Source organism: Salvelinus alpinus, chromosome 35 (assembly GCF_045679555.1).
Source record: "Salvelinus alpinus chromosome 35, SLU_Salpinus.1, whole genome shotgun sequence".
Lineage (NCBI taxonomy): Eukaryota > Metazoa > Chordata > Actinopteri > Salmoniformes > Salmonidae > Salvelinus > Salvelinus alpinus.
In genome coordinates, this window is record NC_092120.1 from 9,873,268 (window position 1) to 9,900,970 (window position 27,703).

Genomic DNA, 27,703 nt, shown 5'->3' on the forward strand with positions numbered 1-27,703 from the left:
TTTGATTTCAAAGGTTTCAAGTTTGAATCCAGCAATATAAAATTATTTTTGTTTTAAGCCTATCCCAAACCTTGACCCTTACCCATTCAGAGTTTATGCCTAACCTTAAGATTTCAGAGTTAATGCCTAAACTTAACCCTAACCGGAAAAATGCCTGAACTTAATCTTGAACACTTCAAAATTTGACGTTTGAGAAACATGGAGGAATGTATAATTCTGACATGAGACTGTGAGACATATTGGCATCGGCTACTTCTATTGTTACTTCATAGAAAAGGACAGTTACTTGGGGAAAGTAGAGTATACAGTAGATTGTATTGGAGAGAGGGGGAAATAATATTGTCTCAATTTACGATAAACTGGTATCAGGCATCACTGTATTTAGCCTAGTGTGTTTATCACTCTTCAGTATGGGGGGCTCTCCTCTTCAACTAGAAAGGTTTCTTGCAGTTTGAATAGGGCTTCATCGGCGCTTGTGAATTCCATCCTCTGCGCTTCCTTCCATACCCACAGCACTGCCGGGAATCGGAGCTGAGACTTGATCCCCTTTTCCTCCAATGATTGTCTGATCGGAATGTATTCCTTGTGTTTTATTCTCAGCCTAGCAGACAGGTCCTGGGTGAATTGAATGGATTGGCTGTGGATTTTGATCTCCTTTCCCCCTTGTGCCTTCAGAACATTGACTTTTGTCTGATAGTTCTACAGTTTGAAGATTACCATGAGAGGGCATTTAGCATTCTTCTGTTTCACGCTGATCCTATGGCATCATTCCAGATTGTCTGGTGATATACCCATGCCAAGTTTCTCTCATATCAGTTTGACCACTTAGCTGGAAAGGTCTCCTTTATCCTCATCTTCCGGTAAGGACAATATTCTCATGTTGTTTTGGTTATCTTGCTAGTCCAATTAATCTTCTAAAGTTTGCAACTTTGTTTCCAAAAGGTGCATTTTGTTGTGTTGTTTGCTCACGCACATGCCTTGTTTGTGTGTGTCTGACACGATAGCCTCTACTTTTATTGTAGCAGTCAGTTTGTTTTGGTGAGCATTGAGATCCTTTTATCTACGTTTTATCTATGTCTAACCCTATTACAGGGGCTGAGTCACTGGCTTACTGGTGCTCTTTCATGCCGTCCCTAGGAGGGGTGCGTCACTTGAGTGGGTTGAGTTACTGACGTGATCTTCCTGTCTGGGTTGGCGCCCCCCCCTTGGTTTGTGCTGTGGTGGAGATCTTTGTGGGCTATACTCGGCCTTGTCTCAGGATTGTAGTTGGTGGTTGAAGATATCCCTCTAGTGGTGCGGGGGCTGTGCTTTGGCAAAGTGGGTGGGGTTATATCCTTCCTGTTTGGCCCTGTCCGGGGGTATCATCGGATGGGGCCACAGTGTCTCCTGACCCCTCCTGTCTCAGCCTCCAGTATTTATGCTGCAGTAGTTTATGTGTCGGGGGGCTAGGGTCAGTTGGTTATACCTGGAGTACTTCTCCTGTCTTATCCAGTGTCCTGTGTGAATTTAAGTATGCTCTCTCTAATTCTCTCTTTCTCTCTTTCTTTCTTTCTTTCTTTCTTTCTTTCTCTCTCTCGGAGAACCTGAGCCCTAGGACCATACGTCACGGCAAACCGGGCATGATGACTCCTTGCTGTCCCCAGTCCGCCTGGCCTTGCTGCTATTCCAGTTTCAACTGTTCTGCCTGCGGTTATGGAACCCCTACCTGTTCCAGACCTGCTGTTTTCAACTCTTAATGATCGGCTATGAAAAGCCAACTGAAATTTATTCCTGATTATTATTTGACCATGCTTGTCATTTATGAACATTTTGAAAATCTTGGCTCTCTCTAATTCTCTCCTTCTCTCTTTCTTTCTCTCTCTCGGAGGACCTGAGTCCTAGGACCATACGTCAGGACTACCGGGCATGATGACTCCTTGCTGTCCCCAGTCCACCTGGCCTTGCTGCTATTCCAGTTTCAACTGTTCTGCCTGCGGTTATGGAACCGCCACCTGTCCCAGACCTGCTGTTTTCAACTCTTAATGATCGGCTATGAAAAGCCAACTGAAAATTACTCATGATTATTATTTGACCATGCTTGTCACTTATGAACATTTTGAACATCTTGGCATAGTTCGGTTATAATCTCCACCCGGCACAGCCAGAAGAGGACTGGCCACCCCTCATAGCCTGGTTCCTCTCTAGGTTTCTTCCTAGGTTTTGGCCTTTCTAGGGAGTTTTTCCTAGCCACTGTGCTTCTACACCTGCATTGCTTGCTGTTTGGGGTTTTAGGCTGGGTTTCTGTACAGCACTTCGAGATATTAGCTGATGTACGAAGGGCTATATAAAATAAACTTGATTTGATTTGATTTGATTTGGTAGTGAGTAAAACACAACACTGGGTGGTCCCATTCTGAGAGCTTGTGTGGCCTACCACTTCGCGGCTGAGACATTGTTGCTCCTAGACTTCACAATAACAGCATTTACCTTTGACCGGGGAAGCTATAGCAGGGCAAAAATTTGACAAACTGACTTGTTGGAAAGGTGGCCTCCTATGACGGTGCCACGTTGAAAGTCACTGAGCTCTTCAGTAAGGCCATTCTACTGCCAATGTTTGTCTATGGAAATTGAATGGCTGTGTGTTTGACTTTATACACCTGTCAGCAACGGGTGTGGCTGAAATAGCCAAATCCACTAATTTGAAGGGGTGTCCACATACTTTTGTATATATAGTGTATATAGGCCAAAGTCCACCTTCTTAACCTTTAAAATATCTGGGTTCTACTGGTGAAAGGCAACCCCTGCAGTCTGCAGTGAAGGCCTATCCACCACCATGGACTCTTCAGGAGCACCATTCGAACCCTCAACCCTTTTAACAGCCGCTGCATATGAAATGCTTTGGACAGCCCTGACTTTGGCCACCTCATTCTTTTTCACCCTTGTCGGGCATTCCAAAGACGTGGCTTCATGATTCCAACCACAATTGCAACTTCTCACATTTTTATCCCTTTTAAACACAACATGATCTTTTCCACAACTTGGACATATTGGCTTCTCCCTTCTACAAACACTTGAAACATGTCCAAAAGCTTTACAGTGATCATTGGTTTTGGGATAAATGCTCTGACTCTGTAGTTGATATACCCCAACTGCTCTTGAGTAGCAAGAGACTCCATATCAAAAAACAAAAGAACAGAGACTCTTCACTTTTTCACAAACTTCTCAAATCGGGTGAGACGCAACACACGTTCCTTCTGATCCTCAGAAGTACAAAAAAAATCGAAACAAGCCCGCCTCTCGTGATCCTCACAGCCTTAACTTTACCCAGTGCTCTCTCCAACAGTTTGGATATCTCAAATGGATTCTTCAAGATTGCTAATCTGATCAGCTTCTCCTCCATTAAGGAACAATGCTCCTACAAGATAATATCAAATTTTTTGGATAATATTCCAATTCTCCTTGAGTCTACTGCCATTGGATTCACAATCCACATCAGCATCTGCCATCTTTCCTCCAATCAGGTGATCCACCCCATGCCTCTTACCAGTACCGAATCTCTGTTGTAACAGAACATTTTCCTGCACAGCAGTGTATTCAAGTTTTAAAAAGGCTTCTTATCAGGAATCAAGGTAAGACCCAAGTGTAGACTGTGTGAAGTAATAATGTTTATTGTAACCACAGGAGCAGGCAAATGACAGGTCAAGGCAGGTAGGGGTTGATAATCCAGAGCAGAGGCCAAGGTACAGGGCGGCAGGCCGGCTCAGGTCAGCAGAGGTCAGAAATCCAGAGGTGGAGCAAAGGTACAGGGCGGCAGGCCGGCTCAGAGACAGGCAGTGGTCAAAACCCAGAAGGACGAGAAAAAGCGAGACTAGGGAAAACCAGGCTCTGAGACAAACCACTGGTAGGCTTGAACAAACAAGACGATCTGGCAACAGATAGCCAGAAAACACAGGTATAAATACACAGGGGATAATGGGGAAGATGGGCGACACCTGGAGGGGGGTGGCGACAAGCACAAGGACAGGTGAAACAGATCAGGGTGTAACAATTCTTAAGTTCTTAATTCTTAAAAATTTCAGACTTGATTTGCACTAATGAAAAATGTTATAACCCCTACAAAAATGTCCATTAATTATAATCCACATAATAATTCACATCTTGTTTCTACATGATTCTTTTGTTGTTAAATTTGACCTTGATGTCTACTTCTATGATTATTGAAGTTATCCTTGTTGCTACTCTATTACAGTTGTATGAATATTGTTGCTTGTTTTTTGTTGTTTGTAACAGTTCAAATGAAAAATCGTTATGGACGAATGATCAAGACTTTTATTCCACTGATCTATGTATGTGACAACTTTCATAAATTACACAGACGACTAGTGTTACTTCAGTCACAGGACTTAGAACTAGATTACACCAGAAGAGGGTGTTGATTGTCATGATATTTTCATGTTGCATATTGTGCTTAATGTAGCTCAGTTATGGTGAGTGTGTGTACACGCTTACAAGCCTGTGTGTGCACATGCCTCCATGCATGTGTAAAAAAAATAAGCCGCAAACACTGGAGTATAACTTTTTATTTGCACGTTGAATGACTGTTAATGAAAAAAACACAAGTTAGCATCCGCGTAATATACTCAGCATATAGGAAAATTAAAGTTTCAGACACAGTTTGTATTACTGACAAGTATTTCATTACATAGTTTAACTCCATCTATTTGGACAGAAGATACCTTGAAATAATAATTTGTACCAGTCCACGATCAGTCATTATTACAGTTTGTTTACATTACGTTTCATATTTTATTCCAAATTAGTTAACAAGGATATTTCAACAAAGAAAATAGCTACACTGAAGGTCAAATGTGGGGAGAAGAGGTGAAGTAAGCCCCTTTTATACCTTGTTCTAACTTGCGTCCTTTGTCCTAATCTTGTCCACATTCTGATTGTGCCCACATTTTTAGACAGGTGTTGACAATCAAAAGACACATTGTGATCTGATTGTGATCTTTTTGTGTCTGGACATTTTACAAGTGTAGACAGATCTGGACAGAGAAACCATTTAAATCATCATTATTCTGGCCTCTAAAATCATTGACAGGTGGCTGATTACATCAATATGTGTCTTACAGTAAATACATATACAAATATTATAGCTGTGAAATTATTTGCATAAAGGAAGGGACCAGGAACTCTGGTCACAATGCAGACACAGTGGATGGATAACAGACTCATTTTAATACCATGTGTAGACACACTTCTGGAAATGTGGGCACAATCAGAATGTAGACAAGATCAGGACAAAGGACCCATGTTAGCACCAGGTATAAATGGGGCTATAGACAATCAAAATGGTAGGGGTTCTGATCGCAGGAGTTTGCTGCCAAAAGCAAACAAGGCAGCTCATATGTATTGCAACACAATTGTATGCCTTCCCCTTGCCCTGTCAAGACGCAAACCTGCAGTCTTACTTAAGTATTTTCACCTTGGCTTCACTGAGATTACTGTTCTCCCAGAGTTTTGCACAGTCAATTTGCCAGACTGCACTGCAGTAAATGTTACACAGTGTGATGTAAAGCCATTGCAGCTAGACTTACCGCTCCCCTTGTCTCCACTGAGTAGGCCTACAGCACAGGTGTCAAACTCATTCCACGGAGGGCCGAGTGTCTGCAGGTTTTTCGCTCCTCCCTTGTACTTGATTGATGAATTATGGTCACTAATTAGTAAGGAACTCCCCACAACTTGTTGTCTAGGGCTTCATTGAAAGGAAAAACCAAAAACCTGCAGACACTAGGCCCTCCATGGAATGAGTTTGACACCCCTGGCCTACGGGGTACAATGATGACAGAGCATCACAGTCATACAGCCAAATCCTCACAGGGTGTGATAGGTGTTATGATGTGTTCACTAATCTGTCAAATACTGTGACCTCTCATTATGAGAAATTAAGCATTAAAAAGAATTTGAGATATTAGTGATCCAAATAAAAAGACAAAGAAAGAAGGTGCAAAGAAGAAGTTAGAGAGAGGAGACAGGGGAGAACGAAGGAGATTGAGGAAATAAGGGACTAAAGAGAGAGCTAGAAGAAAGTGCGAAGGAGGGTCAGAGAGAGTGAGAGAACGAGAGAAAAAGAGGAGGAAGACAGGATGGAGCGCTTAGTGACAGTGGGTTTGCCCACCTGTCTCGTCCTTCTGGTCAAAAGCCTAGCCAAGCCAGAAGCTAGCAGTAGCCACCCCAGTGCCATGTCCTGCTCTGAACCCCATCACCACTTACATTGTTCTAAACAGTGCACCTGGGCTCTGCAGTCTTCACACACACACACAGAGTATCACCAACAACATACAGGAGCTTCAACCTGTGAGGCTATTCACTATAGAAAATTGTTGCCTTCAAGATATAAAGTACTGTTCTTTTATACAATATATTCTTGAAATTAGCCAAATGAAAGAGATAAAAATACACGAAGGGCTCGATTCAATCCGTATCGCTCAAGTTCAGCGCTATTGAAATGTGAAGGCAATGTAAAGGCAATGTTCCCAAGTTCGCGAAGACTGCATTCACGGTAAACGTTGCATATGTCAGCTCAATAAAAAATTACGTTTACATTTCAAGCGAGCTATAGCGCAGAACTTCGGTGATTCGGATTGAATCGAGTCCTAAAAGATGAGCATGTCAGCAAAGGCCAAAATAGTGGAACATACTGTATAAACCTTTTGGAAACCACACAGCAAAACATGACCCTTTACAACTCTTCATGTCAAAACCAATTTTCACAATAATATCAGTGACTTTCAAAGAACATCTTCTGGCACTACAAGCTCCTAACTAGCATGTGTTATTACCTAGTTATTACAGTACTAAGACTAACCTGCTGCAGTGATATTTCAGTAATTCGCTTATACTGTGGTGAATGCTTTTTTAATGCCACAGTGTGAGAAGATGTCCTATTTTTTGTGATCACATGTATCCATGTAATAATGTTGTGGTTGTTTATTACTTTCATATTTTCAGACCGAATTTGTTGTAAAAATGGACCCCAAATAAATATATTTGCAGTGAAATCACATTTGTCTTAACAACAAAGCATCAATTGGTTTGAAACCTTGATGGTTTTCATGTTAGATACAGAGCTTGTCATCAAATATGGTAATGCCACTAAACGACAACTGTTAGGCCCCAAAACATTTTATGGGTAGACATTTCTAGCTGTACTATTTGTTGCTACCTTTAGAGAAACTGCAACAGAGAGTCGGTTGCATGAGGTGTTCTCATTTTAAGAGAGAGAAAAAAATTCTCACTATCAATACAAGCAATACTTCTGTTTCCTTACTACATTTGATTTGATGATATTTCTGTTTAATTCAGACATGCGATGAATTGAAGTACAATAATGGCAAGGGGAGGATTTTGAAGTCTGACAATTCTTTTTTTTAAAGCATTTGCATGTATCCTGTCGCCTAAACTTCATACAACATGGCCAGACAATAATTCATAACAGCCTTGAATGTGTGATCCTAGTCAGATTCTGGTTAACAAACTTTTTTTTTCTTTCATTACTCTTACCCAAATGCTGAGACTGAGTGTCTCTATCATTCTGTAGTGGTGTGGGTTATATATGTGTATGTTTATCTGTATGCATGTTTGTTACTTTGATTCGATCCTGTAATTGAACATTAACCACTGTAAAGTCCACTGTACAAGTCCCACCAGAAATGTTGTTAATTTTTTGTTGGTATTATTCACAAGAGAAAGTATGGCATGAGGAAGCCCCTCTCTCGGCAAGAAGTCCCTCTCTTCCCCTCCTCCACCTCCCCCTATACACAGGTAGAACTATATGCATTAGGTGGTGTGAGGAGCTAGTATTCACTGAGATTGTGCCACTTTGAGATCTGCCGACGGGGGTTTTCGCAGACCTCCCGCCAGTGGGCGGCGCCAGAGGGACAGGGGCTGTGCAGGCCGAGGGGCAGACGCCCCACCACCTCGTTCTTAGTGGTACGGTCAAAGTCGACCACCACAAACTCCACGGAGATCTCAGGGAGCAGCTCGGGGGGCACGTCGTAGATGAAGGACTCGTTGAAGACGGGGTTTAACGTGCACTTCTTCACGTGCGTCTTTTTCTTGGCGATGCGCTTGCGTCCGTAGAACACATTGACCTTCACATATGGGTCTAAGGGAGAGAAGGACATTTTGGAATATTGTCATATGTAAAGGGGACATCTGCACAAGCTCCGCTTTTTTAAATTGTCCACAGGCACACACGCACACACTGACATACACAGTGGTTGAACTCACTTCCAGACAGGCCAGAGATGTCCATCTTGGGCAGGTGTTTGGCCTTCAGCACCACCACACTGAGGCGGTGGGAGACAGGCTGGTAGGACAGAGACACCAACAGCTCCCCACGGCTCTCGCACTGCAGGAAGAGACAGACACATAGAGGATTTAACTATTGACTCATTCAAAAGGAACAATCATCAAACCCACCTACTCAGCCTTTAAGACACAATACAACAATGAAGCAGCCATAATCGTACAGTCATAGATTAAAAGAGTAATTGGGCACCAACTGCCAAGACAATAAAACTCAGCAGTCTTTGGAATTATCTATTTGCCAACCTTGTTCTACATGCACAATTATAAACTGGGTGGTTCAAGCCCTGAATGCTGATTGGCTGTATGTCAAAACCTTTATTTTTACTGCTCTAATTACGTTGTTAACCAGTTTATTATAGCAATAAGTTTGTGGTATTTGTGGTTTGTGGTATACGGCCATTATACCTCGGCTAAGGGCTGCATCCAGGCACATTGCGGCTTGCCTAAGAACAGCCCTTAGCCGTGGTATATTGGCCATATACCACACCCACTCAGGCCTTATTGCTTAAATATACCATACATATCTGCGTGTGGAAACAGACTAGTGTGGTTCTTTTAGTGTTTCTGTGAGAAACAGCACAACGTATACAGTATAGCGGTTTGTATAATCTAGGTGTTCTGCATAGTAAGAGCAAGGAAATGAAACAATGAATCAGATAAACTGTGAACAACATCTGTCATGTCTGGCCTTTACACTGTATATCCATATGAATGTAAATCAGATATTGGTACTGTATACATTAATACAGGTGACAGTAGGTAGACATGATGTATGATGCTACAGACCAGCACACACATGCACTTTCTCATATTCACTGACTTGCAATTGATTTCATATTATTCCCACCCATCACTAAAAGGGCATTTTCTAATCTAATGATTATAAAATGAGGATTTGCTGAGAAAAATCCCTAGGTGAGTGTCCTGGTGATTGGTATGCTTATGATGGATTATTTCAATAAGCAAGAAAATGACATTGCTTTGATGAAGGTTGTTTGACCGAAAGCTTAGCCACACAAATTTGCCCTGACACCACTACAGTGAGCCAAAGTTCTCTTCTCATTCTAGTGTAGTTTTAATACACCTGCAACTTAGTATCCTAGTCACTTATGAGGTTGATTCCCATGCATGGTGTATCGACTTCCCCCATGCTACTGCAATACCTTGCCCTCCACAATGAGTACTGAGGAACACTATCCGTTTTTACGATCAGAAGTCTTCTTTCAATGAGGAAGTAATAACCCCTGCATTGCATCCATACAAAACATATCAATCCCTTCTTATATTGAACAGCAGATGGGTTATACACAATGGCCACACAGTGAGGACTAGTGCCACAGGTACATGTAGGAACAAAAAACAAAACAAGTTCTTGGTGAGTCCGAGTTGGGTACACACTCACATGCTAACGTGTGGCTGTGATGGAGCCTGATGGATGGATGGCTGCATTGAGAGATTACATGGAGGCGTTGTTTCTGCCTCCTCAGTTTGGCTGCAGTTAAGACTTGAATGGGGACCGAATCAATAGAGACACATTGACCTTCCTGTCAGACAACCCCCTCTGTGTACTGCACTGCGCTCAATTCCATGTGTGTGTGTGTGAGCCGGGCCCCTACTTCTAAGAATGATTGATATGTCGGAATTGTCTGTTCATGCTTTTAAACATGTGTAGGTCGCCCCCCCCTTCCTCACCTGCATGTTCCTCTTGCTGATTTGCTGGGTGATGTGCACCCGCCCCGTGCTGGGTTCCAACTCTGTCAGCGGGACCACCACCTCCCCTATGACATCATCTCGGGCGAAGCGGTCGAAGCTGAGCACCAGGAAGTGCAGCGTGAGCTCGGGCAGCGAGCTGTAGGCCACGCCATAGAACGTGAATGTCTCGTCAAACACCGGCTCCAGCGTCTTCCTCAGGACTCTGGTCTTCACCCGGTGCTTCTTCTCAGGGAGGATGGTCATCTTCACGTAGGGGTCGGAGCTGTTCCCCTGTTCGTCTACTGCAGGCAGGCCATGGGCTCCAACGATGGTCACCACCAAGGCCTTCTTAGGGAAGTTGTAGTCTAAAGCCAGGCTGAGGGAGCCCAGGCTGGCTTCAGGCTCTGATTCTGGGTCGGAGGACGCAGGGGTGAAAGGTGAAACGGTCTTACTGCTGTTCTCGCTACTGGTAGCTGAGCTATCCAGAGAGCAGTAGTCGGCCCTGACGGGCAGTGCCCGCTCCATTCTGGGCTGGCCAGCAGGGGGCACCAGGTGGCTCATCTGGAGATGGGTAGGAGCATCCAGGATGTTGTTCTCAGCATCCACCAGGACCATCCCGCGTCCACCACCCCTCTCTCTGTCTCTCTCCCCCTGCCACCCAGCACGCCTGGCCACCCGTACTATCCTCTTGCTGCTGCTGAGGGACTCTGGGTAGATACTGATGCCCTTCAGCATGTGGATGAACTTGTAGGGCGGGTCTTCAGCCGAGTCGGTGTACTGATCGCCATGGAGCTTGTAGCGGCCCATCACCCGGAGGTTGCGACGCTGGCAGAAGGACCACAGGAGAACCAGGATCACCACGGCAACCACCAGAGCCGCTGCACCGATAAAACCGGCCAGCACCGGTGACATGTCTAAAAGAGAGGGGAAGATAGAATGAGGTAACGCCTTTGCACAGTCTAGACTGGGATGTGTTTGCAATGTCTGGTGTAAGAAATATTCATACTGGAGTCTCTAAATAAAGTGGATAGTCAAACTGTCAGTTGCATTTAGTTCAGCCTTGAACTGAAACCAAGTGATGCAGTACTGAACATCAAATAGGAAATCATGTAACTGCCCTCCAGTGGCTCATTATTGTCAGGTAGGCTAAATAATGTAAGTCGTGTGACCACACCACCCAGGGTGACTCCACTCCACTGTGACTCAACACTGTGACTGTGCCATACAGCAGGAGTGACTTCACTACAGTGTCACAGAGCACAAGGCAAGGTGTGAGTGGGAAAGACATGAGCAATATGGACGTCATTCAACCAGGTGTCACCAGGCTGCTTAAATGTCAGCCGCCCACACCACACAAACACACACACACACACACACACACACACACACACACACACACACACACACGCACTGCATGCAAGTGCAACTATGGCTGTCTGACTCTGGAGGGTAAAAAGGAGCATGGGGAGCAGTCTATGGAAACACACACAGCCAGGTCAGGCTGCATACACACACACAGACACAGAGACTTGTACAACTAACCTTGTGGGGACACACAATTCAGTCCCATTCAAAATCCTATTTTCCATAACCCGAACCCTTACACTAACCCTAACCTTAACCCTAAAACCTAACCTTAACCCTAAAACAAAAACCTTAACCCTAACCCTAGCTCCTAACCCTAAACCTAAACCTAATTCTAACCATAAAACTAATTCTAACCGTAACCCTAAACCCCCTAGAAATAGCATTTGACCTTGTGGGGACCAACAAAATGTCCCCAGTTGATAAGAAATGTTTTACTGTTAATTTACTATAGTTAAACACATCCACACACACAGTCCACCTCTTTATTTAAGTCAGTAGTCATTTGCCTCCCTTAATTGATCCGGTGTGCTTTATCTAGCAGACAGACCATGTTCCAGGGCTGGTCATTACACCAGACTAGGTCTTGTATTGTCTGTCTCAATGTGTCTGGGAGGTATAGCCCCATACCCTGTCTCTGTGTGTGTGTCTCTGTGTATGTGTATGTGTGAGGGGTGAGAGTCTAAGTGTCTGTGCACATGCAGGTATGCATGAATCTATGTGTGACTGTGTGTGTGAGCCCCCACCAACTCATTTGATGCTAGTGGTGAGTGAGAGACTGTGACTATGTGCTGTGCGCACATGGTAAGGCTGACTGTGCTGATCCCAGCTGTAATGGGACTCAGTGGACAGAGCCTGCTGCAGCGGGGCGGGAGGGCCGGGAGAGGGCCCTTTGTTTGGCCAAGCCCCTGAAAAGAGACGCATTGTTGCCTTCCCCCCCCTTCCCCCCACCACAGGGAACATTTCCCTAGCTGCGCTGGCCTTCGGAGCATGTCACCATACTCCAATTGGTAAACTTGTCGGTCTATACAGTGAATGTGCATGAGCATGCACATATGTGATGTACGAGGCACACATGCATGCACACACACACGCACACACTCTATCTTTCACCCTCTTTACCTCAGCTATCGAACTATATTTATATTACGTCTGTTTTTCTCTATCTCTCTCCCGTCTCCATTTTCATCTGTCTTTGTCTGTCTTTCCTCTCCCTCCTTCAACTGTCTGTCTCAACAAAATACTGTGCCCTTCCTTCCTGTTGTTGTTCATTGGCATTCTGGGTAGGGATACCAGGAGGATGATGTCAGATTTTGGAAGGAGCTTAATGCCAGCTGAGCCCGTTGCCCCGGAAACATACCCCAGGGGGATGGCAGTAGTGAGCTCTCAAATCTTCCACTTCTGTGGGTCCAGGCATTGTCCACAAATTGTGTTAAGTAAAAGCATAAATTGAGTGTGCTGATTAACAGAACCAAAAATACCCTCTACTTAATTAGACACAATGCCAATCTCCTCAGTTCAGTTGTTTTTTCTGTGGGTAACTTTAAAGAGATTTTTTTCTGTGGGTTCCATCTTTTAGCCTTCTGCATAACCCATTTCAGATCCTTCATCAAGAAGAAGAGCTCAGGTTGATTTGCAAGGAATTATGCAATTATATCTAACCATAGATTACAGATCAGACCACACTACTGTATAGGTAGTTTGCCATTCTAAATATGAACAACACACATGCCGAGTTCAAGATATCCTTCTTGTATAAATATGCACAGCTACTGTCAGTGGCATCATGCCTATAGTGGACACAAAGGCATGTGCCCCCTAAGATTTGTCATGTTTAAAAATTATTTATAAAAAGATATGTTAGCGGTACTTTGCGCAGGGGTCACACTGACTGGATGAGGCAAAGTGTACCCCCCTACCTATTCTCCCCTAGTAAGTGGTTCCTTCCAAGGTGCACAGAGCAAAGAGATGCCTCGGCAGGACGCTAGATACTCTAGTGTGTGAGGTATCGTCAGTGGAGGAGGAGCGAGTGTAGAGTGACACACACAGTGTTTGATTTGATTTTAGCCATTTCCAGTGCCTGACCCTGCCACTTTGTTTGATAAACTGAGTAATGGGGCTGGGGAAATGTAACCACTGTTCATAGACAGAGTTATGCATGCAAAGATTGACAGACATTTGATTGTTCTTTTCAAAACTCAAATGACAATAAATAGATACATAACTGACTAAAATTGCTTTAATTATTGGGTTATTATACTATATGCCCGTGTGGCAGTTGTACTAAACTTCTAAGGCAAAACGGTTCTTAAAGAATCAATGTGCATCCTTAATTAAAATGACAATTGAACAGGTAAGGAGATATGCTTAGATAAGGAGATAAGGAGGTAAGGAGATATGCTTAGATAAGGAGATAAGGAGGTAAGAAGATATGCTTAGATAATTTATGCAGAAAAATAGACATAGTTTTGACATATAATTAGTCATAATGACTATGGCTCTAGATTGCAAGAAAAAGCTGTTTCTGGTGTTTGAAGAATGCAAAATTATCCAACTTCTGACCAACTGACTGTCTTTCTTTCTGCCTGGCACCGATTGGTACAGCATAAACCCCATCATCCACCAGCCTGGGAAACAGTGCTGAGTGACCATGGATCACTGAGAGACAATCTGTCTGCACTGGCAACATGTCTTATTGTATACTGCCTGTGAAAATAAGATTCAGTTGATTTGCAGAACTCAGATTGTGATGTGGACCAGATGTGTCTTAATCCTGATGAGTGACCCAGATTAGATCACTGGCTGTAATCTGGGTTTCTGGAGCCTGTTAGGCTGAATTGCAGATATCCAACTCCAGTACTCTCTTGTTTCTTTGCTGTCATGAAATGTTCTGCTGCATCCGGCAGGCTCAGGGCCAACATTCTGTTTGCAATAACACATCTCTAACACTCAAGCCTTGATTGCACAACTGTTTATCTTGAGCCTGTTTGAGATGAAAGGCCAACTGCTTGTTGTAATGAGGTTCTTCAAGCAGTTCAATGTTTAGATGCTCTTGATGGTTTAATCTTAAATCAACCAAGAAATGTGAGAATGCATTTATTAACAAAAGCCTCCTCTTCCGCATGGACATTAATCAACTCCAATAGGTTACAGGCCCATTCCTGGCAGTGTTAATATGCTTATTGCTTTATATTTCCTTGGTTTTTAGGGTTTAGAACAATCCGTTTTGTTTCTGCACTTGGGTTGTCCTATTCTTCTGATGATATAATATCCATAACCCTCCCCATTCCCCATCACCTATTCATGTCACTTGCTGAGAGGGTCTGGCACTGTTTGGGTCACCAACACCCCCTGCCTTCAGAGCACTACACGTCTTATTATGGCAATGTGGCATTAAACTACTGTTCAGGGATCTTCATTTAAAGCTCGAGGTCTGATCCAATGAAAATATGTCCATTTGGCCAAGCTCCTAGTTCCGGGATGCTTGCTTTAACAAAAACAAAGGAACGGGGGCTGGCGATGCTTATGCAGGAATAGACATCACGTCATCCTATCCACCCCATCCTTCGCGCACATTGAAGACCACGGGGAGAAGTGACAATGTTGCGAATGGGCCGCAGTACTCAATATATTTTGATAGAATAGGCCTACAATTATTATGATGTTGGAACAAATTACTCACTGATTGAAAACAAATAATTTCATAATAGCAAATACTGTAATAATAGGCTCTCACTGGGCACACACTGGTTGAATCAACGTTGTTTTCACGTCATTTCAATGAAATTAAATTGAACCAACGTGGAATAGACGTTGAATTGATTGACGTCTGTGCCTAGTAATGTTACTATCTCTGTTGAACAGGCCTGTGTAATCAGTTTCGTTCAATTTCCAAATTACATTCGATGCTATTTACATTAACATAGGCCATGGTAATGAATAAATGTCAAATTTACACTTGGCAATCTTTGATGATAGCAATAAACTTAATCATGCTATTTGGGTGTGTTCATTCTCATATGGCCTTATTTCTAAAACGAATGGGCATTATTTTAACATTTTGCGTAATGTAAATACAAGACATCATATAACGTTAACATCTGACGACACAATAAACAAAATGCCAAATAATTCCGGAAAATGTCTGCTACTTACCATATGCAGGTCGTAATTCTGTAATCTCAGCCATTTTGAGAATTAACGCAGGATGCTTTACTGGCCGCCCAGATAAAAAGGGTAAATGAAAGACTATAAAGATGGTTTGTCCCTATTTTATATCCATAGAGAATGAGTAACGATACTTCAACCAAATATCCAGTAAATGAGCTCACAGGTTAATAAATAATGATTGTCTTCCTCTTTTCATATGGTCTATTCGCTCTCTATACGCCAAACTCAATGATGCTATTATATCTCGGATGCTGCGTGGGGCTCGAGACTGGTACTCACGAACTCCCAGGAGGGTTTATACCCGCCCCCGGGTGGCGTCAGAATGTCATTTTTTTCTTGTATGATAGTGTATGTATGTAAATGACCAACTACTGGTGGATGGGTAGCACACTTTCATTCAAATAGTTGCTTGGCAACATTATACAATAGGTCTAAGGACCATACAGATTTTATAAAAACGGTTTAATTCTTGGCAAACTTTGGAATAGTTATAACATACATACAGCATTTGGAAAGCACATCATTTTACATAACCCCCCCACTAAAACAACCATTATAAAGCTATGTTCAAGACTAATGCAAAAATAGTATATTTTGGTCAATTCTAACTCAATAATAAATCTTATTGATATCTACTAGAGACTGAAACAAGCTGACTACAGACAGCTGAAAGTATACTGTAAAAAACAATGACTGCTGCTAATATTATGATTTACAAGGAGAATACATAACAAATAATTTAATATTATAGATATGTTCTCATCTTTAACCCTCACATGATTACCATTAGGAGCTTGAGGAGAAGCAGAGACCCTCATGTGTGTTTTATAAGTGTCCCAAATTAGACATAAATAAACATATAAAACAACACATTTGTTTTTTTTAAACCGCTATATTCTGGATATATCATTTGGTGAAGTAAACCAGTTACAGGCCCTACATCAACATGGATGGACTGCAAATGCACGTAGTACCCAGAAAGTTCACTAGGTGTCCTACTGGACACATTTAATACAGCCAATGAAGTCATCCTGTGTGACATGAGGCTTTTTGCATGAGCATGAGGCTTTTTGTTTTCTCACTTTACTAACACACAATCTTAAATTGCAGTAGATACATCACTTTGGCTGACAAGAGGCGCATTGAAGCAGGAATGTACTGAGAAAACCAACAAATGAAAGCCGTTTTTTTCTGTGGGGTTTGTAATCTTTGTCAGTACTTCAAAATTAAGGCACCAATTTAATTAATTACCTATTCTTTAATTAGGCCTAGAAGTACTTTAGTTAAAGGCATATCTTGGCATACATCAACACAAGTACATGCTTTGGTTGAACAAAGGCAGGACACAAAATTAAGATAGGCACATTCAGCAAAGGTTTTATGGCCATAAAATAGCAGTGAAAAATCTTTCACTTTCTGACAACTTTGGTCTGTTTATCTGAACGAACAAAACGTTACAAATCCTGTGTAGAACCTTCCATCAATAAATATAATCAATGAGATTCTTGATATTCCATTTCTTGTTTTTGGTAGCTATACTGAACACAAATATAAACACAACATGCAACAATTTCAAAGATTTTCCTGAGCCACAGTTCATATAAGGAAATCAGTCAATTGAAATAAATTCATTAGGCCCTAATCTATGGATTTCACATGACTGGGCAGGGGAGCAGCCATGGGTGGGCCTAGGAGCACATAGGCCCACCCACTTCGGAGCCAGGCTCAACCAATGGGAAGCCAGACCCAGACAATCAGAATTTGTTTTTCCCACAAGAAGGGCTTTATTACAGACAGAAATACCCCACTCCCAGAATATCCCGCAGGTGAAGAAGCCGGATGTGGAGGTCCTGGGCTGGCGTGGTTACATGCGAACTGCGGTTGTGAGGCTGGTTGGACGTACTGCCAAATTCTCGAAAACGACATTGGAGGTTGCTTATGGCAGAGAATTGAATTCTCTGGCAACAGCTCTGGTGGACATTCCTGCAGTTATCATGACAATTGCACACTCCCTCAAAACTTGAGACATCTGTGGCATTGTGTTGTCTGACAACTGCACATTTCAGAGTATCCTTTAATTGTCCTCAGCACAAGGTGCACCTGTGTAATGATCATGCTGTCCAATCAGCTTCTTGATATGACACACTTCTTAGGTGGATGGATTATCTTGACAAAGGCTAAAATGCCCACCAACATGAATGTAAACAAATTTGTGCACAAAATTTGAGAAAAATAAGCTTTTTGTGCGTATAGAAAATTTCTGGGATTTCATGAAACACGGGACCAACACTTTACATGTTGCGTTTTATATTTTTGTTCAGTATAAATATAACTGAGTCACATGATGCAGGTTAATGAAAAATACTGATAAGAGAAAAGGTTGATGGAGATTGTGGTGACTATTATTTCAATTTCTCCCTGAAGAACAAACAGACCCTACTGAAGGCAGTTAAAGGACAGCAGCATTCTCCAGATGCAATACAACTGTCTGAGTCTGCTGCCCTGTAATCAAGGCATCATTCTAACACTGCTTAAGTGAGAATCCACTGCAGCACATGTGCTATCATTCTGACTTTCTGAACAATTCCCAAAGTGTTTTATCCAGGCAGGTTACCAGGTCATTGGCGGTGTGAGGCCAGTTTCCATTGTTGTGACACAGTCCATCCCTTACAGTCTCTACCACTACTAAAAAGCATTGATGCCTTTAGTGCAAGTTCCAGTCTCTGTGAAAAGATTGGCTGTTGAGCAAGTACATTTTGCAGTCTAAACTGCTTCAGGAAAATCAGGCGATTCAAACAAGAAAATATATAAAAGCATTAAAATACCTTTTCGATAGAAGTTCGATAGAAGTTTCTATTAAAGTCTACAATCTTTGTTTCAGGTGCTGAGGAAAAAGATATCCAATCCAAAACGTACTGTAGTGTTCATGAAGGTTATCATCCAAACCAAGCAACTGAGACACCGCCACCTCTCTCTCACATACACCCACACTGCTTAGTTGACATGTCCATGTCCTCCTAGGTCAGCCAGAGGCATGGTGTGCAGCACCTCATCCAGCAGCTGCAGGGCACGGTGCAGGTGGACCTCCACCCAGCAGGGGGTGTGCTTGATGCTCTGCCGGGGGTAGTCGGGCCCCCAGCCCTTCACAAAGCTGAGCCGCAGGATACACAGCCGCCGCAGGTCGTCCACACCTATCCCGGCTGCCGCCGACAGACCTGGGAGAAGAGAGATTTACTGAGTGATTAAGAGAGCGAAAGAGGGAAAAAAGAAAGAGAGCAAGAGAGAAAGAAAGAGAGTGAGAGAGAAGGACAGAAGCACTCACTGACTGCAGGGGCGATTCCCCCCACACTGCCAGGCCCTGGGATGTTGCCTGCCACTGCTGCAGCCTGTGCTGCTGCTGCAGCCTGGGCCGTGGCTGCCTGCTGCTGCATCTGCCTGTGGCACTGACGCAGGTCAAACACCTTCATGTAGGCCCCAGGGTAGATCTTGTGAACTGCGTCTCCCGGGGCTCGCCCCGCCTCCCGGTCCAGGTAGTAGCTCTGTACGAACACTGCATGGTCGCTAAGGCAACGCATCCACACATCCCCCTCACCACGACACTCTAACTGCACCCCCTTCCCAATGTGCAACCTGTGAAATGGAGATAGGAGTTCACACTAGTGAAGAGAAAATCACAGACACTGGGGATTGTATTTATTTCTATACAGGCGATAAATACATGTTTGCCCTGTGTATTCTGCAACCCAACAAAGTTCTCCAATAGCTAGCGGTTAGGCAAGGTGGGTATATTAGGGGCACGCTGATAGACCTGGCTCTCTCGCTGGCGTCGGTGCGGTGCACGTTGCTGAGCTGGCCCAGACAGAAGCGGTCGCCCCCCGAGGGGTCCACGTATCCGTCCACTGTCACCACGGGGCAGTTAGCCAGGACCTTGAACATCTCCCCAACCTGGATGTCCATCTCAAAGTAGGAGATGGAGCACCAGAACTCTGGACCTGGCAACACACACAGCATGAAATATAATATGAAACATTGCTAAATGGCTGCCATGTGTCCCTCATGTGGGTACTGTACATTGGTGGTGGATGGGGTGAGATGCCCAACACCATGTGTGGGTAAGTGTGTGTGAGTTGGTAAACGTTGTGTGTGTACCTGGATGGTTGGAGACTGGCTGAGGAAAGGCGGGTGCGCTGTGATGTTGCTGAGACCCTTTTAAGATAAATTAATTAGCAAATATAACAACGCTACCATATACATATAGTAACAGTCCTGCATTTCTGACAGAAAGATTGATTGACAGGTGATTGACATACAGAAGTGGTTGGGGTGGTGTAGTGGTGGTTGCTGGTGGCCACGCCCATTCTGCTGGGGTCCTACAGGGGTATAGGAGGCCGTGCTGGTGCCTGTCCAGGTCGCTGGAAGATTGTGAAGGAAGAGAACAAACAGAGTTGAAACTGACACCATGGAATTGACACCATCTCTGTGACACTGCCAACCTGGTTTGTTAGTAACTCACTGTGATAGGAGCTCTGTGTCTGTGTGTGTTTGGAGCTGCTGCTGTAGTCACTCTGGCTGTGAGGGGTAGGGGGCTGGGAGGGTGGTCCGTGTGTGGGGGTGGTGGGGGGCGGCGTCTGGGGCATGCCCTGGATCTGGGGAGAGGCGATCTGGAGCAGGCCCTCGCCGTGGCCCCCAGACATGGGCCCCATCATGGAGCTGCTCACTGGAGGAGGGAGATGGGGGAAGAGGAATAAAGGATGGAAATTGTAAGGGATAGAGTTAGACATGAAAGCAAAAGAGTCTAGTTCTTCTCAGCTGAATTGCTTGTATGGTAGTACTTCTTATTACCAGGTTCAGTTTTAGTTTATCTCACCTGGCGGAGAGAGGGGCATGCTGGGGTAGAGGTTGACAGAGGATGGGGCGCGGGGCAGCTCAGGTGGCATCTGCAGAGGGGGGAGGGGCTGGTTGTAGTGCTCGGGCTGGGGGGGCATCCTGGAGGGGAGGTCCATCTCAAAACAGTCATGGATGTACTCCTCTTTGATCAGCCGACCTGGAGGACCTTGTAATGAAGGGAGGGGGGAGAAAGAGAGAGAGACGGAGTGGGAGTGGGAGGGAGAGAGAGGGAGGGATGGATAAGGAGAGAAACAGAGAGAAACAGAAAGCAAGAGAGAGAGAGATAGAGATAGACAGAGACAGGCAGAAATCAGGCATGAGTCATGTCATGTTATTATTGTCACACCCTGATCTGTTTCACCTGTCTTTGTGATTGTCTCCACCCCCTTCCAGGTGTCGCCCATCTTCCCCATTATCCCCTGTGTATTTATACCTGTGTTCTCCGTTTGTCTGTTGCCAGTTCGTCTTGTTTGTCAAGTCAACCAGCGTTTTTGTCTCAGCTCCTGCTTTTCCCAGTCTCTCTTTTTCTCGCCCTCCTTGGCTTTGACCCTTGCCTGTCCTGACTCTGGGCCCGCCTGCCTGACCACTCTGCCTGCCCCTGCCCCTGCCTGTGGACCTGTACCTTTTCCCCACCTCTGGTTTATTGACCTCTGCCTACCCTGACCGTGAGCCTGCCTGCCGTCCGGTACCGTTGCCTCACCTCTGGTTTACTGACCCCTGCCTGCCTTGACATGTCTATTGCCTGCCCCTGTTGAATTATTAAACCATTGTTAATTTGACATTGTCTGCATCTGGGTCTTATCTTCATACCTGATAATTATTATATTTTCGATTCATGAATGCATTTTGAATAAATTCCGGAATTTACTGTAATGTAGATCAAATTGATGGATGGTATTTATTGTTGCCTCTATCTGGGAGTGATTTTTGCCCTGTCATGCAGCCTGTGACAGACACCTTGTTGCAATTTGATTGAGGTGTCCTACTTGTAGTGTAGACTAGCTCAGACAGGTATGAATCTGGCTGGTTTAGAAGCTCTGCATTCCATATTTTTCGTCAGATTGCCAAGAGCACATCTACAGTATATCTGTATAGTAGTATTGCCTGTGCACTTTGGGAAATGCGATAAAAACAGATTTGTTAGAATGACTCGCTATTGCGTATTACCATTTTGATGTTTGATGATGCTGAAAATAGTGTTTTCCTCCTCACCTGCATTTTGAATGCTGAGACCAACTTGAGGAGAGGGACAGAAAGTGTAACAAAGTTAGAAACAGCATGGTAGTGCTGAAAAAGCCTGTGACCCAAAGAGCCTGTTAACAACTTCATATTCCCCTTCCCCATTTGTGCTTCTGTTTCATTAGAGGAAGTGAAATTGTGAACAGACGCACCAATGCCTGGCGATACCACTCTCTCGTAGTGGTAGGGGTTGACACACACGTTGTCATACTTGAGGTCAAAGGCAAACTGGCAGAACTTGACGTGCTTCAGTTCATTCTTGTGGAGGTCTGGCCAGCGCCAGAGCCTAGCGTAGATCACATGGGGGAACCCTTTCCTCCCAGCTACCTGGATCGAGAGAGGAGAGAGAATGGAGAATGAGGGCATGGAGGTATTCCTTTCCAACATCCATCCAGGAATTTTAGGGTGATTATTTACAATAGGATGGTGGGTCTCAGAAAGGGAATGGGGGACAGTATGGAGGCTTTGACGGGGTTAGAAATTGAGCATGAAGGGAGTGTAACTGTGGGGAATCTAATTGGAGGGGAACAAGGGAAAGAAACGGAGAGAAAAGACGGGAGAGGGAGAATGAGAAGGAGGAGAGCAAGAGGGAGCTGGTAGACAGGGAGTGGTCGAGGAAACAGGTCATGAATGGAAATTTACATCAATGTTAAACACACTCTCATACACACACACTCTCTCCAGGCACACACTCTGGGTGGGGAGGAATAGCCTTGGAGCCATTAAAACATCTCAGACTGAGATGAATAGCACAAATAGTGACTATCTGAGTATTTGCTATTGAGGAAGAGTGTGAGTGTGACAAAAGAGGGAGCTGGTATAGGGTTAACTCAACAAGCTGAGCTGGAGAGGAATGACATTGTCTCACCTTTGCTGTGTATGTGTGTGTGTGTGTGTGTGTGTGTGTGTGTGTGTGTGTGTGTGTGTGTGTGTGTGTGTGTGTGTGTGTGTGTGTGTGTGTGTGTGTGTGTGTGTGTGTGTGTGTGTGTGTGTGTGTGTGTGTGTGTGTGTGACAGGCAGAGAGAGAGAGATCAGTATTTTGGGATCAACATACCCTTTCTCCACTAACATAAAGAGAAAGCCAAAATGGACTCCGTAAACTTTTACCTTTTCATTTTTATTATTCTTTCTTCTTGAAAACCAAAGTGACCTTCCTCAGACAAAGAGTCAGAGCTGGCAGAGTGCCAGCCCAATTCCAGCCAGCAGACTGACAAACACACACACAGCCTACAGTCCTGAACAGAGAATAATACAGTACATTCTCATATCTAGTTCTCACACATCACATTAATAAGTGTCACTAACATCCGTATATCCACAGGCAATCTCAATTGTAGAAACTGTTGATGTAAGTCAAAACCTGCATTCAATAATAAACACTTTTCTCTCTCTCTCTCTCTCTCTCTCTCTCTCTCTCTCTCTCTCTCTCTCATATAATCACAATCTCACACACACACAGAAAATACTGTGGTATGTCTGAGATTACAAATATACTTCCACAAACTTTAACATTGAAAAACTCCAGGCACAAACACACACGCACGTACGCACACACACACACACACCAGAGACAGACAGGCTTAATTTAACCCTGCCCCTTTCCTGTGTCTCAGACAAAACAACCCGCTCTACCCCTCCAGTACTCCCTCCCTCTCTCTCCCTCACAAGAGCTGGGGGAGGGGAACTCCCTCTGTCTCCTTCTCTCTAATTCCATTGCTCTCTCTGTAAGCAACTTGTGGGTTAGACTTCTACATATTCAATAGTATGTTCATTCTCTAGAAGTTAGCCTATAGGGAGACCTAAACCCCTTGACCTTTTTCTCCTGTTCCTCCTCCCTGAAGTGTGTAAGTAACCCACGTGTTGAATGATTCACTTGTTGAGTTCCAATCTCATCACGGACAACTTAGCTAATTAGTAACTTTTCAACTACTTACTACTATTTTTCTACTTTTTAACTACTTAGCACATTAGCTAACCCTTCCCCTAACCTTAACCCTTTTAGCTAACTCTTCCCCTAAACTTAACCCTAACAGCCACGTAGCTAGAATTCGTAACATATCATAAGTTTAGAAAATTCATAACATATTGTACGTTTTGCAAATTCATAACATATAATACGAATTGTAATTCGTAAAATATCATACGGAATGGCTGATAGACATCCACAAATGAATATATACCATACGAAACGTAACATATCATACTAAATGAAGTGTCTCGGATTTACGTACAGAATAATATGAAATGCTCTGACACCAGGTTGCACACACATGGTATGGGCTTAAAAAAAAGGAAGACACCTGTACCATGTCAGATATAGTGTTGAAATGTATTCAGGTTTGATTTTGCGTCACAATATTACACTTTATATACATCACAGAAGATGTGATAAAACCGTTTGACATAGAAACACTGGATAATTGCCCAACACGCGTGTCTCTGTGAAATGTCAACGGAGCACTGAGCGTATAACAAGCTTTTTATTTTCAAAGCGTTTTACATTTAATTCATCTTGTGTCATGATAACTTTGCTTTTTGCGACCAGCAGAAACAACTTTGAAGACAACGACCTCAAAATGTAAAATCCTCAAAAGTTGTTACGAGAAACATGCACCGCTATGTCAACAAAGCTCAGTGCTTATTATCGAATGTATTAGGTTACTGTTAATGAAATGTTAGAGAAAGACCCCACTGAACGATTCAAAACATGAATAATCATATTTGTCTTGGTAAAATGTATTTTATAACATAAGGAAGTGAATTTCATCACCAAAGAGTGGGTGGACACCCTAAATTATATAAGCTGGATAGCCAGATCGATAGCTAGCTAGCTAAGTTAGCTAGCTAACAAGCTAGCAACAAACCAAAACATTGTCAGAAAGTTGCTTTTAGTTCCTGGCTTGCTAGATTTACATATCCTAAATACATTTTTTAACGAATGGGTTTTTTGGTGCAAAACATAAGAGCAGGTAACGTTGCTGCATGCAGACTGACGTTTTGTTTATACTTTTTCATTATGACAAGGACAAGTTTGATGTCTGAGAACAACAATAGAATGTTCATGATTTAACGCGTGCCAAAACAGGTAAGATGATAAGGGACGTTTACTGAGGGGTTGGCGGGACTTTTAAACATACACTATGTATACAAAAGTATGTGGACACACCTTCAAATGAGTGTTTGGCTATTTCAGCCACACCCGTTGCTTACAGGTGTATAAAATCACACAGCCATAGACAAACATTGGCAGTAGAATGGCCTTACTGAAGAGCTCAGTGACTTTCAACGTGTTCAGTTCGTCAAATGCCTGCCCTGCTAGGAGCTGCCCCAGTCAACTGTAAGTGCTGTTATTGTGAAGTGGAAACGTCTAGGAGCAACAACGGCTCAGCCGATGCACAGTGCCAACTGTAAAGTTTGGTGGAGGAGGAATAATGGTCTGGGGCTGTTTTTCATGGTTCGGTCTAGGCCCCTTAGTTCCAGTGAAGGGTAATATTAATTCTACAGCATACAATGACATTCTAGACAGTTCTGTGCTTCCAACTTTGTGGCAACAGTTTGGGGAAGGCCCTTACCTGTTTCAGCATGACAATGCCCCCGTGCACAAAGCGAGGTCATTAGCAGAAATGGTTTGCCGAGATCGGTGTGGAAAAACGTCACTGGCCTGCACAGAGCCCTGACCATAAACCCCGTCGAACACCTTTGGGATGCATTGGAACGCCGACTGCGAGCCAGGCCTAATCGCCCAACATCAGTGCCTGACCTCACTAATGCTCTTGAGGCTGAATGGAAGCAAGTGGAACGCCGACTGCGAGCCAGGCCTAATCGCCCAACATCAGTGCCTGACCTCACTAATGCTCTTGAGGCTGAATGGAAGCAAGTCCCCGTAGCAATGTTCCAGTGGGAAAGCCTTCCCGGAAGAGTAGAGGCTGTTATAGCAGCGAAGGGGGAACCAACTCCATTTTAATGTCCATGATTTTGGAATGAGATGTTCGACAAGCAGATGTCCACCTACTTTTGGTCATGTAGTGTATTACCACAATCATGACTGGCTGAAATAAAAGTATAGGCTTTGTTGCTGGCAGTACCTGAAAGGTGTATTAGTCAGTCATCAAAAGCGACCAGCTATTGGTCTCTAAGTTGACAGAGTCTTTGTGCCATACCACCAATAACAATTCATCAGTGAATAATTAATTAATGAGAGCCACTGATTTCATAAACAGTCCCTCTATAATCAGTGATACCATACCGGCCTAGGCCTCATTCAATCCAACATAACAGTAGCCTACCTGCAGGCGTCCATCAAGCGTCCTCTGGATGGTGACACACTTGCTGGGGTGAACTCCGTTAGTGGTGATGGCGGTGATGAGCGAGTCCAGCTCATCCTTCTTCTCCTTCAGCTTCTTTACCAGGCTCTCTATGGCACGCTTGGCAAAGCCCTCGTTCTCACCGCCCTGTCGGTGGCACATGAGGCTGTGCACGATGCTCAGGCAGGCATCGTTACTGTTGGGGGGGTTCACTGACATCTCCCTGGGTTGAGGGGGGTTGGAGAGAAGGAGGTGAGAGACCACTATGGTGAAGCAACCAAATGCAATTGATTTATTTGATTGTTGTTTGATCACTGACACAACACTGAAGTCTGGACCTGAGATGGTACTTTAGATCAAGGTTCAAGTCATAGGCTATCAGCAACCAAGGTCCCTATAACAATCCAATAACAACTTTACCAGTATTAACAACACAAAATGTATGGGACTTTTACAGAGCAGAAGATACAAAGCAGGCCATGTAAACACAGAATTGAGTAGGCCAAAATGACTTTATGCTTAAATAGGTATTTACTACTTATTTGAAAATACATTACATTAACCTAAAGAAAATTGACATTCTTATGATCCATGTGAAGTGTAGCGCGGCAGGTAGCCTAGCGGTTAAGAGCGTATGGCCAGTAACCAAACGGGCACTGGATTGATCCCCAAGCCGACCAGGTGAAACATCTGTCGATGTGCCCTTGAGCAAGGCACTTAACCCTAACTGCTCTTGTAAGTCGCTCTGGATAAGAGTCTGCTAAATGATGTAAATGTAGGTGACTGAGTGTGACATATGTTGTTTACAAACATCCCTCCATGTGTGTCATACTAGTGATGAAGTTGAACTTGTTTTGCTTTGCACAACTAGTCTGAAAAAACAATAATGCAGAAAATGTGTGATTTCCTAAAGTAGGCTATATAACAATCCACTTTGATAACAATAATATAACTTTAATAAACTATAATAAACATACATGCTCCACTCAAGAAATTCTAAGAGCATTTAGGAGGTCAAAGGTAATTTGTTTACATCTTTACAAAAGCATGTAGGCTACTGGGGGAAAACACAATCACCTCTACAAGCAAAGCAACTATGTGTAGGCTACTTGTAGGCTACAGTGTACACAGTACTTTGACAGAGGATAAACACATTGACTTGAGAGTAGTTGGATGGGGGGGGGGGGGGGGGGGGGGCTCTGTCTTGGCTGTCTGTCTCACTCACTAACTGTAGGCTATAGGTCTGTCAACAATCCATGTGACTCAGACTGGTTTGGTCAGCTAAAAAATCCCTATGGGAATAATCAATACCAAAATTTAGTTTACTTACAAATCAACAGGAGAACTGGACAAATATGTAGAGGGAGCTCTGAAGCAGTATTCCAAATGTATTTCCCCCTTTACCCCTCTCTCTGTTGAGCTGTCTGTCTGGACTATTGTCAGTCTATCACCCTCTCTCGCTCCCTTCGTTCATCCTGCTGCTCCCTCGGCTCTTCTCTAGTTTGCTTGCAATAACAAAAGGGGGAGAGAGAGAACATCGTACGCGTGAGTTGTCTCGGGCAAAAATTGGAGCCAATCGCTGCGCCCGTTTCATTCCAGACGGTGGGGCTCTCCGCCAACTATGACGCTGCTCTCTTACAGCTAACAGCCAGCCACCGGGGGCTGATGTCTGTCTGGGTTGCTTGTTGATT

General features: G+C 43.8%; 2 protein-coding genes across 4 annotated transcripts; both read right to left on the bottom strand.

Moving 5' to 3' along the window:
- Window positions 1-4,544: 4,544 nt before the first annotated feature.
- On the bottom strand, window positions 4,545-15,868 carry LOC139564592 (synaptotagmin-11-like). The gene is made up of 4 exons (XM_071384228.1): window positions 15,568-15,868; window positions 10,048-10,961; window positions 8,275-8,395; window positions 4,545-8,149 (listed from the first exon to the last, which is right to left on the bottom strand). The coding sequence occupies exons 1-4, from the start codon at window positions 15,599-15,601 to the stop codon at window positions 7,839-7,841; spliced, it is 1,380 nt and encodes a 459-aa protein (XP_071240329.1). The 5' UTR covers window positions 15,602-15,868; the 3' UTR covers window positions 4,545-7,838.
- A 159-nt stretch (window positions 15,869-16,027) lies between these two features.
- LOC139564591 (mothers against decapentaplegic homolog 4-like) lies at window positions 16,028-27,686 on the bottom strand. 3 transcript variants are annotated; one of them, XM_071384225.1, is made up of 11 exons: window positions 27,343-27,686; window positions 25,995-26,235; window positions 21,861-22,035; window positions 21,637-21,705; window positions 20,450-20,626; window positions 20,096-20,299; window positions 19,893-19,994; window positions 19,732-19,788; window positions 19,391-19,574; window positions 18,905-19,212; window positions 16,028-18,797 (listed from the first exon to the last, which is right to left on the bottom strand). In XM_071384225.1, the coding sequence occupies exons 2-11, from the start codon at window positions 26,229-26,231 to the stop codon at window positions 18,577-18,579; spliced, it is 1,734 nt and encodes a 577-aa protein (XP_071240326.1). In that variant the 5' UTR covers window positions 26,232-26,235; window positions 27,343-27,686; the 3' UTR covers window positions 16,028-18,576. The 3 variants fall into 3 exon arrangements, with proteins under 3 accessions (XP_071240326.1, XP_071240327.1, XP_071240328.1); XM_071384226.1 differs by having other exon boundaries at window positions 20,450-20,635; window positions 21,682-21,705; window positions 27,343-27,684; XM_071384227.1 differs by having other exon boundaries at window positions 21,682-21,705; window positions 27,343-27,682.
- Between the last annotated feature and the right edge of the window lie 17 nt (window positions 27,687-27,703).

Excerpts from the sequence above, each read along its gene's own strand:
- LOC139564592 (XM_071384228.1), bottom strand. The coding sequence starts at position 15,601 with ATGGCTGAGATTACAGAATTACGACCTGCATATG. Across the intron at positions 10,962-15,567 it reads AGAATTACGACCTGCATATG|ACATGTCACCGGTGCTGGCC; the intron begins GTAAGTAGCAGA and ends CCTCTCTTTTAG. Across the intron at positions 8,396-10,047 it reads TCAGCAAGAGGAACATGCAG|TGCGAGAGCCGTGGGGAGCT; the intron begins GTGAGGAAGGGG and ends CTCTTCCTGCAG.
- LOC139564591 (XM_071384225.1), bottom strand. The coding sequence starts at position 26,231 with ATGTCAGTGAACCCCCCCAACAGTAACGATGCCTGCCTGAGCATCGTG. Across the intron at positions 19,995-20,095 it reads GACACAGAGCTCCTATCACA|CGACCTGGACAGGCACCAGC; the intron begins GTGAGTTACTAA and ends ACAATCTTCCAG. Across the intron at positions 18,798-18,904 it reads GGGAATCGCCCCTGCAGTCA|GTCTGTCGGCGGCAGCCGGG; the intron begins GTGAGTGCTTCT and ends CTCTTCTCCCAG.